The sequence below is a fragment of the Polypterus senegalus genome, chromosome 14, assembly GCF_016835505.1.
Source record: "Polypterus senegalus isolate Bchr_013 chromosome 14, ASM1683550v1, whole genome shotgun sequence".
NCBI lineage: Eukaryota > Metazoa > Chordata > Cladistia > Polypteriformes > Polypteridae > Polypterus > Polypterus senegalus.
This window is the reverse complement of record NC_053167.1, coordinates 35051877-35071500: the sequence shown is the minus strand read 5'-3', so window position 1 is coordinate 35071500 and position 19624 is coordinate 35051877. Positions and strand designations below refer to the sequence as shown.

The following is a 19624-nucleotide window of genomic DNA, read 5'->3' as shown; positions in this document are numbered from 1 at the left end:
TTTGTGAACTTGAGCTTTCGAGTTTCTCCGACACTCATCCACTTCCTTTTCTTGCTTATACCACTGTTTAAACCAACAAATAGTACGTTTTTCCTTGCCTCCACTTGGTATTCACTGAAATTCTTATATTTTCCCCCCGTGCTTTTCCCATTGTCTTTTCACAGAAAGCTGAGCTTAAGGGTTATTTATATTGATTTGCATATTCAAAGAGGCATAATTCTGGGATGAGTTGGAGCGGGACAGCAGGCGTGTGCATGTGCGTTACTTTTCACACTGATCGGGACGCACAGATTCCTGCATCCGGATATTTCTGTGAGTACGCACATTCCCGCTTTTGTGCTTACGCTATGTTATAGTGTGAGTTCTATGCATGCCATTATACATGAGTCCCCGGATCTTCTTCCAGCTTCTGGGTCGAATAGGTAGAAACCATGACATGTGCTAAAGGGTAGCTGATCTTGTTTTCAGTCTAATTTCTATGAAGTGATTTTAGTGGGTTGGGTGGCTTCATTGTGCCAATTTTCAATGTAAGAGTCTTGGACACCCCTTCCCCTAGAAGAAAACTATTATGAAGTAGATTGGAGAAGTCAATGGACAAGAATGCTTACTGTAGGTAGCCTCTTGTGTTATTTATTGTTTGGGATAAGATGGCTGATAATAGCAAAAATTGGATGTTCACCACTTTGTTTAAAGTTCTGTCGTACTACTGAGAGGCTAACTTACACCTCATTAATGATCATCTTTTTGGACAGGGAAGCATGTTTCTTGATGGAGAAGGAGAATAACAGGGCTAAATAACTATCTGAAATCAACTAAAAATATATTTTTTGAATATGCAGAAGTACTAAGGGTTCATTAGCATCATGGTCTTCCTATCCTTTATCATTCTACTCCAGATTAGCCATTATTAAAAGTAATAAAGTTCCTAGACGAATATTGCCTCTTCCTTATCCAATTAGATATTTATCAGACATTGGATGCTTACTCTCTTATTTTTATGGAATAACAGATGGCTCTCAGGTAAATACTCCTATGTCATCTGTGACTGGTCAGAGGAAGAGGATTTCTCTTTCATGTTTGGTGCTCTACAACCAAGCAGTTGCACTGTTGACCTATATGGAACTGGCTAAAATCCCTCCACCCAGGTCTCCTAACTGCGAGGCAGCAGTGCTACCACTGTGCCACTGTGCTGCCTATGCACAATCTCACACACATATTTCACTATTTAGTTTTGGACATTGGTGACAACCCTTTCTCCTTTTCTTTTTGGTGAAGTCATAGTATTGCACCAGAGGGGTATATTTTCAGCTACACTGGGCCTGTAACATTGCAGTTTGTAAGACGGAATTTCAAAATTAGGTCCTCTTCCTCCTTTTTAAATCATCAATTAAGATTTATTGTCAAAGCAAGCGTGGTTTCCCTAGCCTCTTCTCTACACATCTATCATCTACCCTAAAGGCTGTGGTAACACCATCCAGAATTCTATGCAAGGCAACTTGCAAGACCTTCCCAATAGCATTGGCAGGAAACAGTCTTTTTCTAAAAGCTTGGTGCATCTTTCTTAAAGCTGATGTCTTCTCTACTTATCCCATACGGGCCTCGCAGCAGCAGAGTCACCCTGCCAACAGACACAGTCAACCTTCCATGGGTCTGGGTCCCTGCCATTCCATGGCTATAGAAAGGCTCACACTCCAAAGCTAACCTGAACCTCATCGACCTCTGCTGCTTACCCGAACTTACACAGTCCCATTTAACATGCATCACTTTGGCCCCATAAGTTGCTCAGCCAGAGCGTTCACTCCTTCAGTCCCTGGGTGTCAGCCACTCACTTTCTTCAAGGGGCTGTCCTTCCCAGCTGCCTGCCTTCTGCTGCTCTTGAGTTCGCTCATTCAACCAGCTTCTTCCGCCTTCTGCCCCAACTAACCACCTTTCTTCAACCTCTGTTCTTTTGTTCCCTGGATCATTCTTTCCTATTCTTTCTGATCTTTCACTCCTCTTTGACATGGTGCATCATAAATGCAAAATACAATCATAAGATGCATACCCTATAACTGTCCCTTGCAGTACTCAATATATATAAACTGTTATTATACTGTAATGATTTTCTATAATCTCTCTCTCTCTTTCTCTTCCTTTCTTCCTTACAGTTGAAAATCAGCTTAACACAATCATATTTGTTAACTATAAATAACACAAAACAAATAATGACAATCCAAATACCAATAAGAAAAAGTGTTCTTTTCAATCACTGGTAAGAATACATTAAATATATTTTGACAATGACAACATTCAATCTTTGCCATTGAAAATTAATTCAAAACTTTATCATCATTTTTTTGCATCAGATTCCAACAATATTCCTTTTCATAAATCAATGTATTGAGAATAAGAAAAGTGCAGGTCTCATTTTGAACCTTAAATAATGATGGGCGTATGTTTTTGGTGACAGGCTAAATTTCCAATAATTGTTTATACAGTGTGCCATGTAAAGTCTAAGTGTGACTATGAATTCTAGTATATTGTACTATATGTTTTGATGACAAAAATGATCTTTAATAATAGTTTCTCCAATAAATGGTTTATTTCACAAACGTTTTTATTAAAAGATTGTGGTGGGAGACTGGAATCCTTACCCAGCCAGGAAGCCCAGAGTGTGGAAGGACTGTGGGAAAGAGTATTTTCAGGACAGTTTCTCCCCTGGGCCGACAGAGGGCAGTCCCCTTGGTTTCCAGTGGGGCCACAGGTCATGAGCTTGGGAGCTCCATCCTGTTGAAAGCTATGGCCACCACCAGGGGACACATGGACATTTCCAGGAAGTGTGACCAGAAGAAGCTTGTTGGGCACCTGGAGTCCTTCCGGGTGCCCTACAAAAAGGAGCCAGTCCCACCATTAGAGGGTCAGAGTCGGGAGGAAGAAGAAGACAAAGCCTGAGGAGGACTGGCGGCAATGAAGGTAATGAACTGTGTGTTGCAGTGTTGGTTGTGTGCACTTTTATTATAAATAAACCGGGTGTTGTGTGTTGAACCTGTGTCCTGCCTGCCTGTGTCAGGGTTACAGTGGCTGTACGTGCCCAGCCTTCACAAGATATTAATAACAGTACTCAATAATGTGATTGCTATGAAACTACTTCCTTTGGTACAAACAGTTAATAGCAACTGAGATACTGGATACCATAACAGGCAATTAATTTCACAGATTTGAAATTGTTAGTCTTTGTCTATATTTACTTTTAAGAATTTTTATTGCTTGTAAAAAGACCTGCTTAGGACTATACATGCTACAGTACAAAAAAGATGCCACGAGCAGGCTGCAAATCATTGGAAAAATTCCTAAGCAATGTACAGTCTAGAGAAATCAAACACAAATAGCAAAGTCTGTCTAAAGTACGAAAAGCAAGATTCAGGTTTACCACAGAAGATCACAACCTGAGCTTTGTATCTTGTGCAGTCCACACTTTTGTTTGAAAACACATTCTTCCTTAAAATTGGGAAAACTGGTTTTGCTTGTGGCAACTCACTCAGATTATTGCAAAGTTTGACTTGGTTCACTTGGGAACAATAACCACCCTCATCTTCTCAGTTAGTGATGAAGCTTTAAAAAAATACACACACATAAACACACACAGACTGTCCAAAGGCACATTTGATATACCACTGTTGGCAAGGGCATTTTACTTCTTCACTCACCAAATACATGATTTGAAGTACTGGAATAAACCATTTTTGTTAGTCATTCTTCTTTTAACCCCTTTCACATTTGCAAATGACACTCTTTATATTCATTTGTGCATAAACCCGGAAATTCACCAGAATTTCTGATGGAACTAAATCTATCAGTGATAAAAATCACCCATGCGCAAATTCATATTCTTAAAAAAATGCATGTACAAGACAATGGCAAGCAAGCCACTAAAAACTATAACCTATACTCTATTACATGATAGTGCTACAGTCTGTCCCTATTCATATGGTAAAAGCTTGTTTCATTAAATTCTTTTTTTAACAACACCACATAGCAACTACGAATACACCAGGTAAATGTAGCACAATCTTCTTAAGAACTCCAAAATATTATAGATTTTTACTGTTCTTGGCCATTGGTTGCATTCTGCCCATGGCCGGTAGCTTGCCCTCTTGTGCCTTAGGTGGCACTGTTTGCAAACATTTTGTTTATTAAAAAGAATACCACTTTGATTGTTTCATGGAGAAAAACTTAGTCTCACTTCAGAAAAGACAGACAGAGTGCCTGGATCAGAATAAGACTTTATTGCACAGAGCACAAAGCAGTCTCAGTTCTATGAAGTGAGCCCCTTAGTCTGAGCGAGCATTGTATTTATTACAATTCTTATCAGAAAACAACCTTGCTTTACACATTTTTCATTACTATCTGACTCCAAAGACATAACTCACTCATCTTGTTGTTTTGCTTTCTTCCACCAATATTTCCTTATCCTCATTAGGCATAATCACTTTCTATCCATCTTTCGCCACTATATCTTGACTTGAAGGCCTCACTGGCCACCTCACCTAGGGAGTGACCATCACCATAATCATCTCTTCAAATTCATGTAATTATTTCTCATATTCATAACCTTATTTTATTATTAATATTGGAGGTTTTCTGGTTATTTAGATGAATAAAAAAGTACAGACATGAGCCTTTAATATTTAACTCTTACATGACCTAAAGCTAGCTAATACACCATGTTTTGCTTTATCTTGATTAAAAAGTGTTAATCCATAAACTTAAATTCTCCATAATTGATACTCAGAAGAAATGGACATAATCCTTGTCCTTCCTTTATGAAACTAAATATCAGCTAGGTAAGTCAGGGTGCATTTGAAAACTGAATTTTTTTACTATCTAAAGGACTGTTAGTTGAGATTTCGCAGTAAGCAACATTGGATTCATTCTAAAGGCCAGAAATGAGCAGGCTATTAGTAACTTTGGGACTGTGCCATCTTTTTTTTCTCAAGTGATTGGCACATCATTCAAACACCTAGTTCTTTTGAAAAGCTCAGATTTATGATTTGACATTTGGTTTTCTGGGTCCAGGAATTTTCTTTTGTTTCCATGTCTGCATTGGGTTTTCTCATGTGTTCCTCTGATATGCTAAAGAAGTGCATGTTAGATTTTCACCTCTAACTTGGCTCAAATGAAAGAGTGAATATGGAAGTGTGTGTCTGTCTGAGTGTGCTCTCTAATGCTCTTGCGTCCAGTCCAGGGTCAACTTTTGCTTTGCTGTCAGTGCTTCCAGAACAAACACTGACTTTTCATAATCTTGAACTGCATAAGTGAGAGAAAAATAGATTAATAGATTAATGCACTGTATCAAGACAAGAGAAACTGGCAATATTTGAGAAAGAGAGAAAAATAAAATCTTTCAGAAAAATACATGCAAAAACATTTGTAGAAGATTCGGACGAGAAGCACATGTACAGTAGATGAGCAGAGCCAAATGACAGTAATAGCTTTTCCTGTGCCTATTTTGGGACTACAATATTCAAAAGAATCATTATATTAGAATTCCAATAATATTCCCTAAAGAAAAAAATGTGAAGATAATATTTAACTGTGAATGGAGACAGTGATCAAAGTTCAAATGTAATTTGGTGCTGATCTGTGGGAAGTGAGTATGTTAGAGCCAATAGGGGGACTTTCGCTTATCAGAGCCAGTAGATATATTTATTGAAGGACAGTCAAAGCTACATGGCATTTCTGTCACCCAAATGATACAATGTCAGTGCTTTTTTCCAGCAGTTTGCGGGTTCGTCTCCCAGTGCTGATATTTGTCCTGGAGGTTCTTCTGCTGCTGCTTTTTTCATTCTTTGTCACTTATGATGAGCACACGCATGCTTTGGCTCAAACCAATGCAACTGACCATATGAAGAATGAAGTTTACAGAGTGTATCCCTTTTTTGTTGACGTGCAGGTTATGATTTTTATTGGCTTTGCTTGTCTTCTTGGCTTTATGAGGCTCTATGGTTTTGGGGGTGTTGTTTTCAACTTCCTGACAGCAACCTTCTCAGTCCAGTGGGCTATAATCATGCAAGGCTTCTTTCACTTTTATCATGATGGGAAGATCCATATTGGTGTATTTAACTTCATTAATGCTGAGTTTGCCTGTGCTGTGGTTCTGATTTCATTTGGAGCCATCCTTGGTAAAACTAGCCCTGTACAGCTGCTTATCATGGCTCTTCTGGAGATACCCATATTTGCAGTGACAGATTGGTTGATTGTCACTTATCTTAAGATTAATGATGCAGGTGGCTCCATTGTGATCCACATTTTTGCCTGCTATTTTGGACTTGGAGTGACTAGAATGCTTTACAGGCCTTCTCTTAATGATGGTCACGCTAACCTTACAACATCATACCAATCAGACATACTATCTGTTCTTGGAACTCTCTTTCTCTGGGTCTTTTGGCCTTCTTTCAACAGTGCTCTGACTTTGCCAGGGGATGACCAGCATCGAGCTATAATTCACACTTTCATTGGCTTGAGCTCTTCAACTTTGACTGCGTTTGCCCTTTCTGCTCTACTGGACAAAAAAGGAAAATTAAGCATGAGTGACATTCAGAACGTAACTTTAGCTGGTGGCGTCACAGTAGGAGCTACGGTAGATATGATGGTCACGCCTGCATGTTCTTTTGCTCTGGGAGTAATTGGTTGTTGTGCATGCATGCTGGGCTATAAATACTTAACTCCTTTCATGGCTTCCAAATTAAAAATTCAAGACCAATGTGGCATCCATAACCTCCATGGCCTGACTGGACTTATCTCAACACTGGCTGCTATCATTGCTATTCTAATGGCTAATGAAGACACATATGGCTTAAGTCTTTATGAGACATTCCGTTATAGGGCGCCAACTGCAGAAGATCCAAAGCTGAAAGAGCTTCAAAGTGTATTTCCAGATATTCAACCCGGAGAAGGTCGTAGTGCCTCTGAGCAAGCAATTTATCAAGTGGCAGCATTAGGACTTACTCTTGCCACATCTGTACTGGGAGGCTTACTCACTGGAGCCATCTTAAAGCTGCCATTCCTGTCTCAACCAACTGATGATTACTGCTTTGATGACAGAGTTTACTTTGAGGTTCCAAATGACTTTAATGCAGCTACACCACCAGTAAACACTTACAACATGGAAGACTTAAAAGTATAAAAAATAAAATGCAGATTTAAAAAAATGGTATAAGTGGAGTGAATTGCTTACTAGTTAGGCACCATCTCACAGTGTACAATTCTCTAGTAATTAATTTTTTATATTGAAATTTAACCAAATCTGTTTTTCAGATTAAAAAATGGAGCCTTACTCGTCAGTCTCAGAAATAAATATTCCATGCTCAGCTATAATTCGGACCCCAGGTGCCTCTTGATATGGTGGTGTTCAGTCTGTAGTATCTATGTTGCATTATATAGTAAAGCTTTTCTTCCAATTTATTAAAAAAATAAATCTTGATTAGCTTGATTAGATTGGTTGTAATGTGTAAAGTGCAATTTTTGCATTGTATTCTGATGACTATGCCTATGATATATGGGTGTGCTATGATCTTTGCTATTTAATTTTTTTTTTCTTTTGCCAATGATATTTTGATTAACTGCATTTACATTTTTGGGGGTACACCATTTTCATCCACACATCTCCTGTACCTACTTAATCCAATTTTTCATGGGAAGCTGAAAACTATCTTGAAAGTTCCAGATCCGATACAAGCTGTTATAACATGTGTGTTATAGGCATTCACTGGTGGGATATGTCATGCCTTAGCCTTGGCTGAGGTTTAAACTCAGGTTTGATGTCTCTTATGTTCAATTTCATCTTTCTGTTGATTATGTGGATCTTTCTTAATTTTTGGTTTTGTGTATGTATAAAACCTGCCTGTATGTTCCATGTGTTTTGTGGATGGTCCCCTAAGAGCCACGGCCACCTGCCAATAACCTCGACGAACTGCCCTCTACCCTATATATCCAAAGAATCTCCAACAGTTTCTGGTAGCTAATTTCAAATGTGATTGGGAGTTTTGTAGTTTTTTCTGCAGTACTTTTTAATATCCTTCCATTACCCAACCCGCTATACCCTAACTACAGGGTCACGGGGGTCTGCTGGAGCCAATCCCAGCCAACACAGGGTTCAAGGCAGGAAATGAGCCCAGGGCAGGGCGCCAGCCTACCGCAGACTTTTTAATATTTATTGACATTTTTAACCTTCTGTTCTGTGTTTTGACCATTCTTTGGATTTGCGATTTTTGGGTCAATGTTTCTTTGGGATTGCCTTATTGTCTAGAGCAATTCCATTTTGGCTTTGTGCTCCATGAAGCTTCATAGTGATTGGAATACTTATTGTGAAGAATTAACCTTTTATTTTATAGCGATTCAGTGCTTGCCCTTATTACCAGCCAGGGTTTGACAGTTATATCCCCCTCTTGTGGGCATTTTGGACGGGCTTTTGGAACTTAATAGGATTTCTGTGCTTTGGAACTCCTATTTCATGACAGGATGTGCCAGTTATGAATATCAGACATTAGCACTGCAGTTTACCGCTTAAATGCTTTCTAATGTCACTATAATACCTAATGTCTAATCATTCAGACTTAAACACATTATACCCTTTGCTGATCACTGATATACTTAATTCTGCCTGCTATTTTTAGTAGGGAAGGGTGGAATATATGCTAAATGAAAGGTGTATCAACTCTTGATACTATATAAACAAAATGTATTATTATTATTATTGTTATTAATCTTTGAAATGTATTTTAAACATCATTATTCAGCTCTTCTATCAGGCAGCATATACTTTGTAAGAGCATGTCACTGGCCATATATACTTTTGAATTTTTGGACATTAGCTTAATTCTATAATGGAATTTAATGTTACTAGTGATTTAGTTATTTTTCTAGTTGTTGTATTTGCACAGTAAAGTATCTTTTAATTCAATGCATTTGTAACATTATTATCTTAATAAAGAACACTAAACTTTTGAATAACAGGGTTAAAAACATACATTACATATTATGTGATTTACAATGAATCTGATTGTAAGCAAAGCAGGGCAGCACACTTTTACTTTATACAGATGACAGTTTAGCTAAAGGCTACTTACAACTCATAAGTTTACAGTTGTTTTAGTATTTTATTGCAGTATGTCAAAAAGGGCTCATCTTGACTAATGTGCTCCTACTGCCTTACACTTTAATATAAACATATTTATGTAATCTCTACATCTCCCTTGCAGTCTAAAAAATATAGAAAAAACTCCATGTGATGTTGGCCAGTATATACCTGCAAATAAATTCTGTCTCAAAATACACAGTAATATTAAGCAAAACATCATCTTAATATTATTAAGTCAAAGATGACTTGCTGCCTGATTCTAAGTGACAGCAGACACCTCCTCTAAAAAGAGAACTTTACTAACATACAGCCATACTTTTACAGTATATACACTGTAAAAATTAAGCAACTCGACACACGTATAAAAGTTTTGGGGCAGCCACCCATATAATATTCCTAGCTGCAAAGGATTCTTTTAAGTTCATGCAATGATGTTGCCAGTACGGAGCCCAAAACAGAACTGATCAAGGTTTGAAACGATGGCGGTTTTAAATGGTCGAACAGGAAGTGATGTATGTTAACTGGAAGTGATGTAGGTTGACCGGAAGTGATGTTTCTCTGAAATCAGTCGGGGAGCCAGGACCGGAAGTGATGTTTTCCTGGGTGTCGGAACTGGAAGTGACGTTTTCCTGGGCGCCGGAACTGGAAGTGAGAGAAGGTTTAATGCACCCCGCCCTCCCCTGGCCTGGCGTGGAATTACCATTACTTGGTCAACACAACGTCCTCCTATTCGCACGTGTGTGACAACACACATGTTCTCTGCAAATCACCCTATCAATCAAGTAGTTACCCATTCACCCACTGTCACTCTCACACACACACACACCATGATGCCATGATGGTAAAAGGATGCAGCTTTATTCTTCTGTTATTGCACTCTTTAAACAAATGTTCCTGGTTAATAAAAAAAATTAACACAACAGTTTGCATCAAGCTTTTTGAGTTATGTCAAATTCAAATTAAGCAAATCCAACAGACTTCATTGAGTAAAATGAATTAGCTTTTCCTTTAAATTTAAAAGTATTTTTGTTTAGCATATACTTAATAATTTAATGAATAGCGATAAGTACCAAAGTTTTCAAGTTGGTTACACAAAAAAAAAATTAGCTTCCTTTTCCAGTTCATGAAGGTATTCTGAGCATCATCTGTCTATCCTACGACAAGAACCTGGGTCTCTTCATTGTGAGACAGTAGTGTTACCACCATGTTACCATGCCACCACTTAAAGTCTCGTGTTCTTTATAGATGCCACACGGGCTGGACTGGCATTGCAGGCAGAAGAGGGGATGTTTCCATACCTGGACAGGAGGCTCCTCGAAGGCAGAAAAGCATCTTGGCCAGGGAAGAGAGAGGAACCAGACCCAGAAGGGATGGACAAAACAAATGGATGGACAGCCCACCTAAAACAGAAGAAGTCACAGGGGACTTGCTATTCCCCCCAGATGATAGATGGCAGCAGCCCTCCATGAAGGCACCCATTTGGGAACCAGCAGGGAAAGCTGGGAGGTGTAATCTGGCAATACAGTCCTACTGGGGACCATGGGTGCCACAAGAGGGAGCCGTAGGGAACTGCACTCCCCAATTTATGGGTCTTCCGTGTGACTCCTGAGTCCGTAATAAAAGGGGAGTCGGAGCAAGTAGGACATAGGGCAACACTCAACTGGAAGAGGCCAGTGCTGTAGTAAGAAGAGAGCTACTGAGGAGAAAAAACCTGTATATTCTGTGCTTTTGTTACTTTTGAAGGAATTGGTGAATAAACCATCCTTTATTTGAACCCGGGACTCTGTGTGTGTTTGTGTTAGGGTTTGGGGTTCACCGACGCCCCAGTTTCTATCACAAATTATTAAATATAAGAATATATGCTTTTAAGTTGAGAACATTTCACATGTTTGAGTTGTTCCTAATAGTTTTAAGTCATTATTTGTTACCATTATCAAGTTTTATTATGCTATCACTTTATAAAAAAAATTATTCGCTAACAACACACACTAAAGCCTTGTAAGCAGACCTCACTTTGATCATAAGAATGTTTTTATAAATATATATAGACATACTCTATGCAAGCAGACAATGTTCCATGAACTTGTGCAAACATTATAGGTGCGCAGGAATGTAGACATCCTGTTTCAAATGAAGGTGTAAAGAAATCATGTCAACTAACTAACTTGATTAAGTTATCTCAACATAATTTAAAGGGACAGTACACAATAATAACATAGCAGAAAATGTGTTAAAAACAAATAATAACTCAGAAACAACAATAACAACAATAAAATACCTAAACACATGCAATACCATAACAGGATGTTTGGACTCAACTAAACAGCATTAAGGATTGAGTGCTCTTTTAAATTTCCATAAACCTCAAGGATATTAAATGCTGCATTGCAAATTATTTTCTCCAGCTAAATAAAAATGAAACAGAAGTGCTACTTTTTGGTCATCTGGATACTATTAGCACTCTTGGTAATAAGCTTGGTCTTCTATCCCCACAAAAAAAAAAAAATTTGGGGTGATTTTTGATTCTTCCCTTTGTTTTGACAGAGAGATAAATGTAGCGGTCAAGGGTAGTTTCTGCCATCTTAGAAACAGCTAAAATCATGCCTTTTCTATCTGCTAAAATCCTGGAAACTGTTATCCATGCTTTTGTTTTTATTGGCTGGACCACTGTAGGTCATTGTACTTGAATATCAGTCAGTCCCCTTTAGCTCGGCTGCAGTTGGTTCAAAATACAGTGGCCAGGTGTTTGACAGGCACATGAAAGAAGGAACACATTACTCCTGTCTTGGCCTTCTCTTTGATGGCTGCCTGTTAGATATAGAATTGAGTTTAAGTTGCTTTCGCTCCTCTCTATAACTTAGATCTTCTTTTGAAGTACTTCATCGCCAGAGTGCTCAGATCTTCTTCCCAGTCTCTTTTGTGTATGCCATGCTGTCGCTGAATTCAGAGTGGAGGTTGCTCTAATACTTTAGAATGCGCTACCCCTCAATTTCAATACCTCTCACACCGTTTTAAACTTGAAATTCTACCTAAAGTCCTTGCTTCTCACTCTGGCTTTGGGGGTGTAGTATAATGTACTTGTATTTGTTTGTAACGTCTATTTTGGAGATGGGACTGTCCTTTGTTTTGGGTTTTAAAGTTTTTAAAATTATGAAAGAACAGACAAGTTAACAGATTCATTTTTCATTTTTTATATATTGGTTGTCTTTTCTGTTGTGTAACTTTATCAGCAGTTAAATTAATTATACAGCAGCAACTACAGAATTGTGACACAAAGGACTTTAAAGAAACAATCATTTATCTCTATTTATAATCAAACTTTATATTAAAATTATATTTTCGCACTTAGGGAGGTCAAAAATGGAGGTGGAATTTTTTCATGATTATATATGCATTACCTAGATTACTTGCAAAGTAAAAAGAGTTCTAATCACCTAAAAATGGTGATTTGTAGATGGGCAGAGTGGTGGCTCTGAGGCTAGGGATCTGCACTGGCAATCGAAAGGTTGCCAGTTCAAATCCTGTAAATGCCAAAAGGGACTCTGCTCTGTTGGGCCCTTGAACAAGGCCCTTAACCTGCAATTGTTGAGCGCTTTGAGTAGTGAGAAAAGCTCTACACAAATGCAAAGAATTATTAAAAACATTGAAAAAGAGTTTGTATTATATAATGTTTGCTGCAATTGATTGCTGTAGGTAAAACTGCATTGAGTCACATTTAATTATCATAATGATGGCGGAACTAAAAAAAAAATCATAAAATTAAATGTGTTACCAGGAACATGACGGGAACGTAGCATGTATGATGATGATGATGATGTATAAATTAAAATAAAATTAATAATAGTTATTGAAAGAATATGCATTATATTGAATACAGTTTTTAATATATTGAAGACATTTACTGTATATTTCTATCATACAAAATATTTGGATGGTTGTTTAAATAAAATACTACTTTATTAACGGTTGACTAATTTTTTTCAAATTTTGTATCTGTTTGCTTTTTATCATTTTAATTATCTATACAAAATTTAAATCATCTATCTGTAATTATAACCATAGTTTACTTGAACATTTGCAAATGTATTCTGTTAAAGTACCACTTCCGTTTGCCAGAAGTGGCCCAAAAGTTGATAGGATTCCTTATTTTTGATATAAAGCAGTTGTACAAAATCTCATTTACATAACTCAAAGCGTTTTATTGTGCATACACACAGACAGACCTAATTTAAAATATGGTATTTTCGGACTCAGGATTGTCTAAGACGTCAAGATTCATCAAAATATTGAGGATGAATTTTTTCACAATACCTATACTTTCTCTATACTATGTATATGATAAAGTAAAAATTGAAGGCATGTTAGAAATACAGCAAATGTTTTATTTGCACTATTGAGACAAAAATTTAAAAAACCTAAACAAACGTACTGTATACACATACAGTACACACAGTATAATAAGAAAAAACATAGATAGATAGATAGATAGATAGATAGATAGATAGATAGATAGATAGATAGATAGATAGATAGATAGATACTTTATTAATCCCAATGGGAAATTCACATAATCCAGCAGCAGTATACTGATACAAAGAAACAATATTAAATTAAATAGTAATAAAAATGAAAAAAATTAAAATTAAATAAATGTTAGCATTTACTCCCCCGGGTGGAATTGAAGAGTCGCATAGTGTGGGGGAGGAACGATCTCCTCAGTCTGTCAGTGGAGCAGGACAGTGACAAAAGTCTGTCACTGAAGCTACTCCTCTGCCTGGAGATGATCCTGTTCAGTGGATGCAGTGGATTCTTCATGATTGACAGGAGTTTGCTTAGTGCCCGTCACTCTGCTACAGATGTTAAACTGTCCAACTTTAATCCTACAATAGAGCCTGCCTTCAAGTTTGTCCAGGCGTGAGGCGTCTTTCATGTTTATGCTGCCACCCCAGCACACCACCGCGTAGAAGAGGGCACTCACCACAACCGTCTGGTAGAACATCTGCAGCATCTTACTGCAGATGTTGAAGGATGCCAACCTTCTCAGAAAGTATAGTCTGCTCTGACCTTTCTTACACAGAGCATCAGTATTGGCAGTCCAGTCCAATTTGTCATCCAGCTGCACTCCCAGATATTTAAAGGTCTGCACCCTCTGCACACAGTCACCTCTGATGATCACAGGGTCCATGAGGGGCCTGGGCCTCCTAAAATCCACCACCAGCTACTTGGTCTTGCTGGTGTTAAGGTGTAAGTGGTTTGAGTCGCACCATTTAACAAAGTCTTTGATTAACTTTCTATACTCATCCTCCTGCACACTCCTGATGCAGCCCACAATAGCAGTGTCATCAGCGAAATTTTGCACGTGACAGGACTCCGAGTCATATTGGAAGTCTGATGTATATAGATTGAACAGGACTGGAGAAAGTACAGTCCCCTGCGGCGCTCCTGTATTGCTGCACACAATGTCAGACCTGCAGTCATACAGGCGTTGTAATAAGTACATAAGTTTAATGTGTCACTGTGTTCTGTACAAAAAATATTTTATAAATCCATTAACATGTACTTCTAACACAAGGCCAGATTTAGCACATTTAGAAATGCTAGGCAAGCCTTAGAAGACAAGAAAGGAACAACTGCGAAATGGGCATTGTACTATTTCTGTGTGACAGAGTAAGCATGATATTGGACCTTCTTTTCCTTGTTTGGAATGGCATGATTTACCTAAGTGGGGGCCTGTACATGAAGAAAGGGTATAAAACCTTGGAACATTGTCCGGCACATCTTTCAAGCCTACGGACAGATGGGAGATACCATCATCCGATCTTGAAAATCCTTCCAGCACAGCGATGAAGATGGCAGCCTGTATATATTGAGCTCCCATTTCGGTAATAGTCTTGCCATTGGTTTCCTTGTCTGTTATGCCGTGTAAATCGTTATTAAAGAAAGCTAAGTTATTTCTCCTATGTGATTTCTTACCGCCATATCACTAAGGAAGGGGTATCGCCTTTTAATATTATATCTATATAGATAAATTTTGTTGTTCCTTTGTAAAAGTGGCAATGACAATAAACATCTATCTATCTATCTATCTATCTATCTATCTATCTATCTATCTATCTATCTATCTATCTATCTATCTATCTATCTATCTATATGCATATAATTTATCTGATATATACTTTATACTGTCTGCTAGAATTTCCTCCTCCACTCCCTTGATGTCTTCTTCCCCAAGGTTGTTTTCCATAAACTCTATTCATTTCATTGTTAGGATCCATTGTTCCAAAAACATATACATTCCTTATATCTGATTTATATTCTCAAATCCTGATTGGTGAGTGAATATTTCTGATGACTGGTGTTTTTTCCTGCATAAAAGGAGTGTTAACTGAGTTCAGGTTGCGATGACTTTAGCCCAATGTTTTGATTGCTAGTATTTGCTGTTTGAGCACAGGGTGTAACAAATAATACATTATGATATTTATTAAGCAAAGGTGAAAATCAAGTGAATTGTGTTTAGGGAATTTTGTCAATTGAACCAATATTATTGTGCTAATAAATAAAAAAAAATTAACATTTATAACATAGTATACTGTGTATGATTTGCTAAACATATCAATTTTTGATATCATTTATATCTAATGGGAATGTTGAATTAATTGTACTAAACAAATTAACAGTAATATGTCCTTCCTAATTTAGGTATCCCCTATGTGACGATGTTGCTATTTATCCTCTGTAGGTTTGCTAAACATGTATCATTTTAATGAAAATATTTGTTTTCCTAATAATGACATTGAATGGAGTTGCCAAAATTTGCTTTTGGGCAGAAGTATAATACCAAATTCAGAGCATGACAGGAAAAAGACAGCTTATTTGACACTCATAGAACAGATAGGTACCTTCTTTTTGGTGTCTACCAGATGCCAAAAGCACTGCAGCATTTTCCACATTTAATTGTACACCAGTCCCCCATTTGTGGTTTCTTTGATAGGGTTTATACCATTGTATGTTAATGTTCGTCTTCCATTGCAACTATTCACTCTCTGAAATAACATGAAATTTGTTGTTTAGAACATTAGATCCATTTAGCCCAAATCAATAATGTAACCAGCTGGAGGTGCTTTGGAGTGGTCCTTATACCTAGAAAGGCACTAAGAAAGTCCAAAGGAGAAACTAGAATGGGGTTTACTGTAACATTTAAAATATACAAGGGAGGCTTACATGCAATTAAAAAACAGACTATTCCAGTCTCTACCTTCTAACACTTTCTGCGAGTGTTTCAGCCACTTAAACAAGTACAAACAGTATTTGATATATCCTTCCACTCTCCTAGCCTTCGTTTCCCAACACTCTTGCCTCCTATTCCTCTCCACCAGTTAAGCACTTATCCATGCTGCTCTACTGACTACAAGTTCCCGTGAATGATACTTCCATTTTGCTATAATTTTCAAATATATTTCTATTTTCCAAATGTCTTTCCATCCATTCTGATTCCAACTAGTGAACTGGGTTTTTGATGCAATTTTACAATGTACTATATGCTCGGCTATGGTTTTATTAATCTAGCAACCTTGTCAGGTAATTTCATCCTGCCTGGGATGTGGAACACCCTGCAGTTCTCCCTGCTGTCTAGATCATCTTTACAATGGTAAAGAGGAATTAAGGGAAGAAAATGCATCTTATTTACATGCTCAAGCTACCCCAATCAGCTGCTTTTAATATTGGAATTGCATGGTTCTACTCCAAGGTCTGACATCCCATATGTGATATTCAGATACTCTGTAAAGTGTTCTGGATGGTTGGGCCTGATTGTCCCATTCTGAGGCAACTCTGTTTACCGAATATATTTTTGCCATGGCATTCTATGGAAACACTGTTTCTTTGCTATTATTCTGAATACTGGAATGCAGCGAGTCACCTGAATTACTTGAAAAGTGCAGCAATCCACCTTTTCAGCTATAGAGATACTAGAGAATCTATACTAATAAAAGGCAAAGCCCTCACTCACTCACTCACTCACTGACTCACTGACTCACTCACTCACTCACTCACTGACTCATCACTAATTCTCCAACTTCCTGTGTGAGTGGAAGGCTGAAATTTGGCAGTTTCATTCCTTACAGCTTCCTTACAAAAGTTGGGCAGGTTTTATATCGAAATTCTACGCGTAATGATCATAACTGTAAGCATTTTTTCTCCATTTACTGTAATGGAGATGAGCTTGAACGCCGTGGGGGCGGAGTTTCGTGTGACATCATCACGCCTTCACGTAATCACGCAGTACATAGAAAACCTGGAAGACCTCCAAAAAGCGCTGAAGAAAACATGCATTATATAATTGAGAAGGCAGCGAAACAATAAGAAGCGGCGAGTGACATATACAACCATATTCATGAGTTCTGCTACTCGAAACAAAGCACGATGTAAACCTACACTTTAAATTAAGTTCATAGACAGGCTGCGCTGGCGTTTGTAATTTAGTGCCTGCCCATATAAGGCCGTCCGTCAGCGGCAATCCAATAGCAAACTCCACTAAATATTCACGGGTTAAGGACTGTGCTTATGCAGAGGAAGATGAGATGGTCAGGGTGGTGTTTGGTACAAACTCAGCGAAACTGCGAGAGAAAGTTTTAAGTGCCAGGACTAAGGTAACATTAAATACAGCCATGGACATAGCACGAGATGGCACCAGCACAGCTGGGAACTTCGATGCATGTACACCGAGCGGCTCACGTGAACTGGCGCAGTGCACAGATAAAAGCAACAGTTCCAAAGAGCTGAACAAAACCGAATTACACAATTGAAAAGGCAGCAAAAATATGAAGCGTCTGATACATACAAGCATATTCATAAATCCAGCTACTGCGGAAACAAAGCACACGGTGGAAAAAGTCAATGTCCCGCTAAAGGAAGACAGTGTAAAAAACCCGTGCATGCAGTGTGTCAGGTCTCAGATAAAGAAGAAGACGAGCTGTTTATTGATGCAGTAAGAAACGAATCGATGAATGAAACCTGTCATCTTTACAACGATTGACAAACACGGAATGTAACTTGAACACAACACATCCTACAAATACGAACCTGATTGAAAGAAATAATGATAATCAAATCCTTGATGACAGCAACACTCAGTAACACTCACCAAACAAATACTGTATATTGACAGTCATGTTACGTTATTTTTAAAATGTTCCCTTTTCTTTTCTAGCTTTTTAACACACTACTTCTCCGCTGCGATACGCGGGTATATATATATATGTATATATATATCCCGATCTACATACTCGAATAATGGATACTTTATTAGCCATCAATGATTGTTTTGGTAAAGCCATACTCAGTGTATTCATTAGATGAACGGTAAAAAAGTAAGAGCGAGGGGAGGATGACTTATTGAGGCATGCAGGCTGTAGTGCGCGTCAACTCTATCTGAATTGCGCGATCACATTTAAAAAAATATATATTTTCAAGTTCTATTTAGTCCATATGTGTCAAACTCAAGGGCGGGCCACATCCGCCCGGCGTAATTATATCCGCCCGCGAGATCATTTTATATACTGTATTATTGTTATTAATGGCCCGGTATATGAAGCGCTGGTAACACAATAAACTACAGATCCCATAATGCAGCGCTTCAGCTGCCTTGCCGAACACTTACGCGTTAATCAAGTCTAGCTTATGATGCTGCAAGTTATTGCGAAGCTAGCTCACACGATGCTGAAGAGAAAAGTTGATTCTGAAAATAGAGCCTTTAAAACCGATGGGAGGCTGAGTATATGTTTACTGAACCCGTGTGTCTCATTTGTGGAGCTAATGTGGCTGTAATTACAGAATTTAATCTAAGACGGCACTATGAGACAAAACATCAGGGTAACCTGAAGACCTGAATGCAATGCAGAAGATACAGAAAGCAGAAGAATTAAATAAGAATCTGACACTTCAGCGGACGTTTTACCGTGCACAATCACAAAGTGATTTCAAGTGAAGCTGCTTTTATGGGAGACACAAATGCACCAGTGCAACTTGCCCCACTTTCCCTGTTGCCAAGTAATGTTAAACCAAGTCGTCACTACGGTGTTCCCAAATCGCACTTTGCTGATAAACTGAGCGCACTGAGTTTGCACGGCGCTTTGGTGACTTTGAAGAACAAAAAGTCCGTCTACATGCGGCTCGAACCTTGTGCATGTTTGGTAGCACATATCTGTGTGAGAAGCTCTTCTCAGTGATAAAGACTAACAAAACAGCACACAGGAGTCGCCTCACTGATGAGCACCTGCAATCCATCCTGAGAATCTCCACAACACAGAACCTCACACCAAACAGAAACGAACCTGTGGCCAAAAAAAGATGCCAGGCGTCCAGCTCTAAAATGACATATGAGCAAAGACAACTGAATGATTTGATTTGTTATTGCTGAAAGGAACACATTTTATTTATATTTCCAGGTTTTGTTATGCAGCATGTTCATATTTGAATTTGTATAATTTTGACAGGATATATTTTTAT

General features: G+C 38.2%; 1 protein-coding gene across 1 annotated transcript; it reads left to right on the top strand.

The window, feature by feature from the left end:
- The first annotated feature begins 5735 nt into the window (after positions 1 to 5735).
- Positions 5736 to 7704, top strand: rh50 (Rh50-like protein). Its single transcript, XM_039735268.1, has one exon. The coding sequence runs from the start codon at positions 5738 to 5740 to the stop codon at positions 7163 to 7165; it is 1428 nt and encodes a 475-aa protein (XP_039591202.1). The 5' UTR covers positions 5736 to 5737; the 3' UTR covers positions 7166 to 7704.
- Positions 7705 to 19624: the final 11920 nt, after the last annotated feature.

Excerpts from the sequence above, each read along its gene's own strand:
- rh50 (XM_039735268.1), top strand. The coding sequence starts at position 5,738 with ATGTCAGTGCTTTTTTCCAGCAGTTTGCGGGTTCGTCTCCCAGTGCTG.